We start from the raw sequence: 10,870 nt of genomic DNA on the forward strand, positions 1-10,870 counted from the left end.
TCTCAAATCATGTTGCTCTGGTGAAGGCAACCCAAAAGGACCATGCACAATCGGGTCAAGTACTTGACAAATATGGTTACGGGCTTAGACACTAATCCAACAAAATATCATATCATATCTCATAACACATACGTAAGGGTATTTTGGGAAATCACCGTTCGGGCGTTAGCTGACCGTACAAACTGCTTCCTCCTATTTTTCCCTTTTTCCTCTTTAGAAAAATTGTTTATTTATTAAAAACTTTCTCAAGCCCTCAGTTTGAGTTTAGACATGCCAGAAGGTGCATCCGAATCCCTCAAACCAAGGCTCTGATACCAACTTATAACAACGTAAAATTTTAAAACAATTTTTCACTTTTTAATGATACAATTTCATTCATAAAATTTCCCAATTTTCAATGTATCACATAACAAATCCATAAAATCACACCCCAAGATCAAATACATTAAACTCCGATGGTGTGTACTGGTCATGCTGGCGCCTTTCCCACGATCATCACTAGGACCTGAAACACATAACACAACAACTGTAAGCATAAATCCTTAGTGAGTTCCCCAAAATACCACATACAACACATACGCCACTCGAGGCTATAGTACGACCCTCCGGTCGATGTGTCTCAGCGGGACCCTCCCACCCCGTAGCTCGTTGGACCCTCTGGTCCGGTTATAGCTCGTTGGACCCTTCGGCCCGGTCTGTATCGTTGGACCCTTCGGTCATCGTTGGACCTTCCGGTCCGGTCTATACAATCATATAGCATACATATATCACATTGCACATAATCTCATACATATACATAGCACATAAGACCCTCCGATCAACACATAAATACCACTCTAGGTAATATATAGTGAGAAGACTCACCTCGGGAATCTCGGTAAAATCTCGATATCAGAATACTGCCCTAGCCTTCTCCTAGACACAATAATAAATTACACTAAATAAATGTCTCTTCACAAATTGGATATTCTCTCCTGCAAATCCCTAGAAGGGTAAAAGACCATTCTACCCCTCTACAGGCCCAAAGGCCCAATTGTTGACAAACCCCAAAAGTCAACTGTCCAATTTGACCAGACTCGTCGAATGCATATGACGACTCGGCGAGTCCCATCGTCCCTACAAACTCTTCCCTTTCCAAGCCTCACTCGACTCACTGAGTCACCCCTCAACTCACCGGGTCATCACTGGAGTCAGACCCCGGGCCAACCCGGTCCGACTCGTCGAGTCTACATATGGACTCAGCGAGTTTCCTCCATGGACTTGCTCAAACAACCTCCTAAGTTCAAATCTGCTTAGCCAAATCATAGATCTAACCCTTAAACACTCAAAAGTCACGTAAAGGTGCAACCTTTACGTGCATGCAACCCATATCAAGCCTCAAATGGAGAAATAATACTAGAAATGGCAACATAGTCTCCAATTCCTTATTTGCTGGCAAAAAGCTGGAAAATAATGGCTCTAGGGACCTCTCATGGTCCAAATCTGATGTTATTCATACCAAGGGGACCTCATACTCACTAGATCTCATAAAATTATGAGGGAAAAACCCTAAAACTATGAAATCCACCATATGAACGTGAAATGGAAAGAATTATACCGCTAAAGACAATATCTCATGATAATTAGCTCCAATCCAAGCTCCCTTCACGTTCTAGATGGATCCTCTCTTCTTCCTCTAGCAAAACCACACAAAAGATGAAGAAATAGCCTCCTCTTGCCCTCAAATTCACTATCTCTACTCTCTAGGGTTTCTCTGGAACAAGGTGGCCCCAATTAAAGGCCATAAAGGTCCTTAAATAGGCTCCCAAGCCCGGGGATTAGGGTTTCCACTTACAACGCCTACTCGGCGAGTCTACTCTTGGACTCGTCGAGTAGTTCATTAAACTCATGTGGCCACTCCGCTGCTACTTGACGAGTTATGGCACCAACTCGTCGAGTGGATCAGTGATTCACAAATAAATAATTAAAAATAATATTTCTAGAAATTCGGATGTTACACAATCTTTTTCTGTTCGATTCAACAATTATAGATGAAGATTTAGGGTTTTCAAATGTATATAAATACTAAATACAAGTACATTTATTTTAAAAAATATATTTATATTAGTAAAAATATTTGTATACACTTAAAAATGTGCGTATAAAATATTTTTATACATTTAAAAATGTATGTATAAAATATTTTTATACAATTAAAAATGTAATAACAACAACAACAATCAATCAATCAATGTAAGGGTAAATCCGAATATTTTTGAAAAACTTAAGGGTAAATTCGAACATTTTTGAAAATTCAAGGTCTTTAATGGCATTAGGTTACCCCGAAACCGGCTACAAGGGTAAAAATGAACAAATTAAACAAAACTTCGGGCTTTACTGGAGATAAAACACGTCCAAGGGTAAAACCGACATTTTTATGCAAACTTAAAGGCTTTTATGTCATTTTCCCTTAAAATATAATCATAAGCAACCATAATATTTGGATGCATAAAGATCTTTGCATACTTATACAAAAAAAAATTAAAAAAGGAAAAAATGAAAAGGATAACAAAGATAATAAGTTGACTACTATAATCTATAAAGCATAAAAAAATGAAAGTAGGATGCTTTTTATTTTTATTTTCTTTTATTACAACATCTACCCCTTTTAATAAATAAAACCCAATATTGCCACTTGTCCCTGTTCTACAATGCTTATTTGCCACGTGGCGTGTTCTAATCTTATTCCCACCTATTCCTTTTCTTCCTTCGTTTACATATCATTAAATTTGATTTTTTTTTTACCTCTGTCTAGCATTATTCTTCGTGGTTTAAATTTGACTTCAAATTAAACATTAAAAATCCAAGCCAAAAATCAGGAACTATACAAGGCATCTAATATATTTTGCATCCATTCCCATTCATAATTTTTGCTTAGATGACTGCAGCCAAGAAATAAGGGATGTAATCTCCCGAACTTTGTCAAGATCCCAAGGTTTTAGGAACAAATTAATTGCATTGAATTACATATCTCAATCGAATTGCTTTTTAACTCTCCCTCTTAATCAATTTCTTTTGTGTGACAAGTCGGTCTCTTGATGAGAAATCGATCTAAAATTTCTTTTTCTGATGTGGATACCAGGAAGGGAATGTACTCACAACATTGGAACTGCTCGGTTCTAACCTTTTCTTTCATGGCTTGGATCTAAACCTTTTTTCCACTTCGGTAATATTGTTATGTAGGTCTTTGAGTCATGAACTAGTACATAAATGTTTGATCGTTTTCAGAATGCAAATCTATCTATGATAAAACTACCGATTTTTCGAATTCAAACTACTATTTTTTTATTACGGGTCGATAAAACATGAAACCCACGTGTTAAACGAAATGTCTCAAAGTGATACATCGATGGTAGATATGTCTACCTTTTCAGAAAACCCTTCGGCGGCCTCACCGATGATGATATATACCTCATGATTGTCTGTCTGCTCTAGTTCAATGGCTTTTTAATTTCAGTTTATGTTATTTGCTTACGAAGTGTAGTTTTTTTATGAGATAACTGGAAGCCGTTAGATGTTTCAGTAATATTGTTGATTAGTGATGATTGTTAATTAGTATTCATCGCATCCACCTGCATCATTGTTCTTCAGTGGCCACTTCTTAGCAGGTAATAACTCATAGATTTAAACCGATGACAAATATGTGATATAAAATTAGGCCAAATGGATAAAGATATTATCAACTAGAAAGTGGTATCGAGCAATATGGTATGGAATCCCTTCAATGCTTGTAATTAGTAACCAACTATTATTTTGGTACAAACTCCATTTGACTTTGCTAAAAGAACTACAACTAGAACTAGATCTGATGTTGTTGGTGTTCCGAGACAATATGATTTTGAATGTTTTTCAAGATTTGAAGTGCTAACCCTCAACAAAACGGTATTATGTTGCAATCAAAAATAAATTTTATCTAATATAAGCATAAATCATGTGAAAATGAATGTAGAAAATTCAAGTAAAGGAGATCTGGGAGTTTTTAAAAGTAGCAAAAGTGATACTAATTTGAAGATTACTAGCAGAAAATTGGTATGTTTTTGCCTATTCTTCATAAAAATTGTGTGCAAATTACTTAATACGTTTTGGTAGACTTAATACAGAATGATTATAAATTCCTAAACTTAACCTTCTTGGGTAAGACACATTATGGAGTCATATTTGGCTTTTAAGCCATTGCCAATGGATCACTAAAGGAATACTAACATGATTGAACTTCTTTGGTAATAATTAGTAGACTAATTAAGCATATAATTTTGTAACAAGTTTTGCGAATAGAAACATGTTGATATTATATCTACACCAACATTCACGTGAAACTATAATTTTTGTATTATGAAAAATACTAAGTTTCACACAAATAGTTAACATATTCTCCGGGACAAAGTTATTGTGAACCAATTAGCCACCCGGATGATACTGATTTTAAATATGATTGTTGTATACAAAGGAGCAATGCAATTATGAAAATTTGGAAACTACTAAAAGCTTTTAATTTATCTTTCATCGTTTTATAATAAATCGATGTAAGAATAATATATATGAACTTTAATTTTGTATATTTGACATAGTTTGTTTTTTTGCAGATTGGCATAAACCAATGAAGATATTGATTTTAGTCCCAAAGGTAGTGTTTCCACATATATTTATTCCAAGAACTGCCATGAGAGTGTTTTTATGACTTTGGTCATTTATGTACACGATTATTGATGCCGAAACGTTCAGTTTGTTTTGTTATGACTATAAATAAAATTTTGAAAGGTTGGATTGTTTTTGCAAGAACAAGTTTTCTCACATAGTTCGTTATATGTTGCTATGTTGCTTTATCCGGACTAAGTTAAAGTTAGATAAGTAAAGTTGTTTTATCCAAAGTAAAGAATAAAGAGGAGAGAAGAATTGAAATTATTGATTTTAGATAAGTATTATGTTTATTTCAAAATCTACGTTAAAATATTATGTTTATTTTTACTTATCAATTTAATTCATGATTACTTACAAAAAATTCAATGCATTTTTTAAATTTATTAATTTTTTGTGTCTATATAATTTTTTATTTTAATCATACCAACCGTGGTTTCTATGGGTTATAACCTAGTTTTTACATATAAAGTGTTTCTTAGAAACAAGTATGGACTTAACTTTCGGAATGGAAAGATCATTGAAAGTAAAGAAACGTAGGTTGTTATCTTATGAACATGTATTCTTCGTTACCTAGACATGAGTATTATTATATGTTAAATTTCATTAATATTGAAAGTTATTAATCAATTAAAACAAATAACATACAAAATTACCGATAGCTACTTTAAACAAAATAGATGTGAATTTGTATATAATTCATTTGAGAACAACTCAATTGTAATGGAAACCGAGTTAAAAGATACTAAAATGAAGCCAAAACTTGCTTATACTACCGGCTTTGACATTTCAAGTGGTGGAAACAAAATGTTTTGTGGTTCTTAACTGTCTTGGATGACCATATGTAACTTTTATTAATTTATGCATTTATCGAGTTTTTTTAATTTAATTTTCAAGTAATATTTTTATAACGTTTTATTGTTAGATATTTTGGCAATATAAATTTCGACTGTTGTATCTGAGCCTTCATTAAACGCGGAAGATTGTGTACTAACAAACTTTTCAACATCAATAGTGGAGTCTATAATTTGCACCCATTATTGGGTAAAAGAAGTTAAGGAAGCTGATTACAGACGACATTGATGATATTTTAAAGGAAATTTAGTTAATAACTTTAATCTTCTTGTTTTAATTGTACAAATTATAAACTTGATATTAACTTTGTTTCTTTAATTGTTTTTTATAAATATTGAAAAGACAATACACAACCGAAATTGAAAAGGAAAATAAAAATTGGCTATGAATGAATAGAGTTTCTATGTTTGGATACTTGGTTTTTATTGTTTATGGATGACTTTTTTGTTGTTTACGAAATGATTTTTATTGTTTATTTATTTATTCATTTGAATATCTAACACATAACCTATTAAATCTTGTTCTTAAACTACTTATTTGTTCACGACGAGACTTGAATCCTCAATCCCATAAAGAAAAAAACACATATTTTCAAACACCTTGATATACATACCACTAATGTCAAAATTCCTTTTGTGGTTTTTATTATCAACTAATGATTTTTGTTTACTAGTTGCTTTTATTGTTATGAATGATTTTGTTTATGATTAACATTTTAGGTATATATTTGAATTTAAAATGTGTACTCTCACCATTTGGTCATATTCAGTCTTGGTTGTACCTTATATTTTGGTTCGCTATTCGGTCCTAGAAATGCAACTCAATGTTTTTGGTATCCTTCCATTCGGTCATGGCCCAAAACCTAACTCATCCCTACACCCAATTTAGTCATTTTAATAATTAATCATTTTTTGCATTTAATTTTAATCCTAGGCATTATTGCAATATATATCATTATTCCTTGTTAGAAGTTAATGTTTCAATTCAACATTATATAAAAGTCGTAACAGACGATTGATAAAAAATATACACATCATGTGATATTTGCATATGATTCTATCATATATTTGAAATTGATGGAAAAGAGTCTATCATGTAATCACTCCTATATAAAAACCCAAAAGTTTAAGGGCTCAAATGAAATTTAGTATAAATTAAATTGGGTAGCGTTTGGCGATTTGAAATCGAATAAAAAACTTTTGCCTCTTCTCCGTAGAAAGGCTTCAATGGACCCTTGAGCCGTTTGAAGAGAAGCGAGGCTATTCTGTTTCACGGCAATCCTCCTCCCTCTTTCTCCGGCGTATCTTCTCGTTGACTTGTCAACGCCAACATCTTCATTTTCGGTACGACTCACTGACCTTCATTACATACTCGCATCCAGTTTCCACGAATTGGAGCTTACTGAAGCTACTTATAAACTCTGATGTTTGACTAACTTACATTCATGCTATCTTAGATTGAATGCCAAAACGCTTTGTGGGTATCTTAGATTTTAACATTTTCGAATGTGGGTTGATATTTGTTGACCAGATCCATTTTGGGACAGATTTTGATTCACATGGAATCGCTCTATTTGTTAAAACGGGAGTTGAACATGAACTATGAAGTTCCTGTATAGTTCATTTTCGTGTATAGTTAAGCTATGTCCTCACCTACTACTTACATATCCTCGATCTTTGCAATTTTGGGGATGACGCTCTAAGTAACCCTATAGTTGTATAGAGATATCTTTTTGGACTTCTTCCTACGGATTAAATGAACACTATGCGACTATTTCCATATTCGATGCTATAACATTCATTATTTGATGTAGAATTCCATTTTTATATGATTTCATTTCCTTTTTGATTACTGATCAACGGGGAAACTAATAGCTAATCATTGATTGAGATGTAATATGGTTACATTTTGGTTTAATACTAATCCACTATTTCCTTCATTCACTAGAAATGTCTTTTATTGAAGATCATAAATGAAGAAGTAACTTATATGATGGATATCCCCCCAAGGTCCTTCCAATAGCTGAACTAGGATTTCTATACCTTAAACATTCATACAAGAAAATGACAAAGTAATTACTCTCAGCATTTGTGAATTCTTAAAAGCTTGAGTGGGGCATTTTGTAGATTTATCAAGAGTCAGGACTTTTCTGTTTGCTTTGAGTTTTGCTTGAATGTTAGTTTTTTTTTTTTCAGGTATTGCAAATTTGAATATGTTCTGCTTTCTTATCAAATTGGTAAATAATTAACATTGGTTCAGGTATCTACTACAAAATCAGCCAACTTATGGACAAGGATCACAAAAGAGTGCATTATCTAACTGATAGCCATGAACAAGAATGCCATAAGGAAAAAGAATGTTATTTTGAGGTATTTTCTCTTTCATTTTTCTCATTTTCAAAATCTTAATACAAACATGACTTAATCATGTAAGCTATATTTGAGTATTCCTTTTGACTTAATACAGAAAGAACAAAGGCTTTCATACACATTAACAAAATTCATTAGTTATGCTCATTTTTCACAATCGAATAAAATTCATGAAAAATTGTTAATGCAGAGTCCAGGTGTTGAGATTCTTGAAACATCAAACAGAAAGTCAACTCGTTTACAAATGAAGAACAAATTATCATCATGCTCACAAGCTATATTCAAATCTCACAAGAACACTTCCAAATATACAATGAAATCTTCTTCAAAAACAATCCTAGATGGAAACACTCCCATTTCTGATATCAAGATTAATGAAAAAAATGGTGTATTTTTAACAGATACTGCCTCCATGAAATCTTCTACAGTAGTTCCATCTTTTAAATATCATATAGGGGCAAAAGATGGGATTCAGCTTATTGTTGATTTGAATTTAAAGCGATCTGATTGGTTAAGAAGTATGGAAAAAACAGTTTGTGTATGCCAAAATCATTTAAAGCCCAAATTTGAAAGCTTTAGGCAGGAGGTTGAATGTTTAGGAGGCAAAAGTAGTTCAACGGACAAAAATACCCTTTCGGATGCTAGCTTCAATTCTTATCCCCAAAATAAGTTTTCAATTAAATCCATGAGTAATGAAATTGGAAAATCTCTTCCTTCAAAACATCATTGGTCAAAGTTTGACCAAAGCTCAGAATATTTGGAAAATGTGACATTTTCTTCTGAGAAAGATTCGTCATGTTCTAAAAGGGGAAATATATATTTGGAAAATGAGGTATGTTGACTCTTGTAAAGATTCTTATAGGATTTTTGAGTTAAATGCAAGAAATTATAACTTATATTTTAAACCCTTGGGAATTTGTATTATTTGACAAAGGGTATAACATTATCATTCTTACTTTTGCAGGAAAGGATCAATTCTACACAAGGAATTGAAGTGTTAGGGTATAAATAGTCTTCTTTTTGTTTCTCATTAAGTTAATGAGGGCAAATTCGTAAAAAATTAAACAACTAAATGTGGAAAGCTTTATTTCCTTGTGTTTTTGTATTAAGTCGTTCTTTCTGCATTGAGTCAAAAGTATTAAACATCAATTTAGTAATTTTGTTGTTTTAATGAATTTGTTACAGAGAGGAAAATGTGTCTAAAAGAAAGAAAGTTTATCACAAAAGTGGTCAAATTCATGGTCAATCTCATGAAAGAATTTTAAGAAGCACAAAATTATTTGGTGGGGAGATTCTTGAAAGTGGTGGACTTGTCATAAGGCGATCATTTCGTCTTCATTCCAAGGTTTTTAATTTTTTTCTCCTTACAAGTTAATTATAAAATATTATTTTTATTTTTATTTGTTGAATTTAGAATGTACTGATTTACAATTTCTACCTTAAAAGGAGTTCCCATGAAGCATACGATTTAGGTTGTTTGGTGTTTGATGTTATGTTGAAATGATTGATCTTTTTGATTGTTTAAAAATGTTTCAAAGGGTAAAATGGTCATTTACTTCCATCATTAAAAAAAGTCTTTAAGCTAATTTTCAATCGTTTTTCTTGTTTTTCAGTGATAAATCAGTAGTACTCCAGGCTGCATTTATAAGTAATAGCTTGCACAGATATATATATATATATATATATATATATATATATATATATATATATATATATATATATATATATATATATATATATATATATATATATATATATATATATATATATATATATATATATATATATATATATATATATATATATATATATATATATATATGCTCCAGACCACTTGTGGATTATTGTAGGTATAAAAGATTTTCTTTATCAAATTAACTGAATGAAAATTTTATAAATAATTATATTAGATTTTTTTTTTCACAGTTGTAACTTCTTGAAATATGGTTTTTGCAATTTTCGTTATTTGAAATCATCGTGAAATCTAGTTTCCTTTTAAAATATTTTAGGTGTTGATGGTAAAACCCAATTCAACCTTAGGTTTGCCTTTGTTACTAGGGACCAGACAAGTTTTTTGGGTTATTTTCAAGATTGAGGATTAAAAGGGCATTTAGGTCTTTTTGGGTGAGATAAAAAATTGCAATTTTTGTCATAGACATCAGTCAATAAAAGATTGTCATGTTTTCTCTGACTTTCTCTATTAAGTAAAAACAGATTATGACTAATGATGTGAAATCTTGAAATTTGTTTGTGCAGGCTGTTACATGATTGACTTGAAGGTGCTCAAGTTTTATGATTTACACGTTTACCCTTACACACAAATAATGAAAATTTATATCACTTTGTTGGAGGTTTGATTTGATGTAGCATTTGTACTTTTTTTTCAAAATTTATGCTTGGTTGCTAGGCGGACGATTATAACAATTATAAACATAAACACGATGATATTCACATTTGCTTTTTTTTTTTTACATGTAACGCAATTCGGACGCAAATATAGATTTTATGTCTTCAAATTCCTTTAAATGTTTTTAGTGGGATATAAATTATCCGAACTAGGATAAACAATAAATACATCATAAAACTTATGGTTACAGGAAGATATTAAAACACTACTAGCAAGAAACTAGAAATTATAGAGTTATAAGCCAATTTGAACTTCAATTACCGCATCAAAATTCTTCTTGACCTCCAAATCAAGAACCATAGAATCAATCATAGAATCAAACATAAGAATCTGAAAAATTCTAGAGGACCACCTTGTCTAGCATTGAACATAATTCAAGCAACTGAAAAGCTGTGAACCCCCCCCCCCCCCCCCCCCCCCACACACACACACACACACACACACACACACACACACACACACAAACACCTCAATTATTTATTTATTTAGTGTGTGTCTAGAACTCTCCTTTATCCCCTATCTCGGATAGACTAGACAATAGGAAAATAACTTATGAGAGTAATCA

The 10,870-nt window shown here is 31.9% G+C and overlaps 1 protein-coding gene across 2 annotated transcripts; it reads left to right on the plus strand.

The window, feature by feature from the left end:
* The first annotated feature begins 6,704 nt into the window (after positions 1-6,704).
* On the plus strand, positions 6,705-10,353 carry LOC111907814 (uncharacterized). 2 transcript variants are annotated; one of them, XM_042900382.2, is made up of 6 exons: positions 6,705-6,872; positions 7,725-7,898; positions 8,089-8,730; positions 8,863-8,900; positions 9,084-9,243; positions 10,155-10,353. In XM_042900382.2, the coding sequence occupies exons 2-6, from the start codon at positions 7,815-7,817 to the stop codon at positions 10,164-10,166; spliced, it is 936 nt and encodes a 311-aa protein (XP_042756316.1). In that variant the 5' UTR covers positions 6,705-6,872; positions 7,725-7,814; the 3' UTR covers positions 10,167-10,353. The 2 variants fall into 2 exon arrangements, with proteins under 2 accessions (XP_042756316.1, XP_023759393.1); XM_023903625.3 differs by having other exon boundaries at positions 7,789-7,898.
* The last annotated feature ends 517 nt before the right edge of the window (positions 10,354-10,870 follow it).

The sequence above is a fragment of the Lactuca sativa genome, chromosome 3, assembly GCF_002870075.4.
Source record: "Lactuca sativa cultivar Salinas chromosome 3, Lsat_Salinas_v11, whole genome shotgun sequence".
Classification (NCBI taxonomy): Eukaryota; Viridiplantae; Streptophyta; class Magnoliopsida; order Asterales; family Asteraceae; genus Lactuca; species Lactuca sativa.

Coding starts and splice junctions, on each gene's coding strand:
- LOC111907814 (XM_042900382.2), top strand. CDS start 7,815: ATGGACAAGGATCACAAAAGAGTGCATTATCTAACTGATAGCCATGAA. Junction 8,731..8,862: donor ATATATATTTGGAAAATGAG/GTATGTTGACTC, acceptor TTACTTTTGCAG/GAAAGGATCAATTCTACACA. Junction 8,901..9,083: donor CAAGGAATTGAAGTGTTAGG/GTATAAATAGTC, acceptor AATTTGTTACAG/AGAGGAAAATGTGTCTAAAA.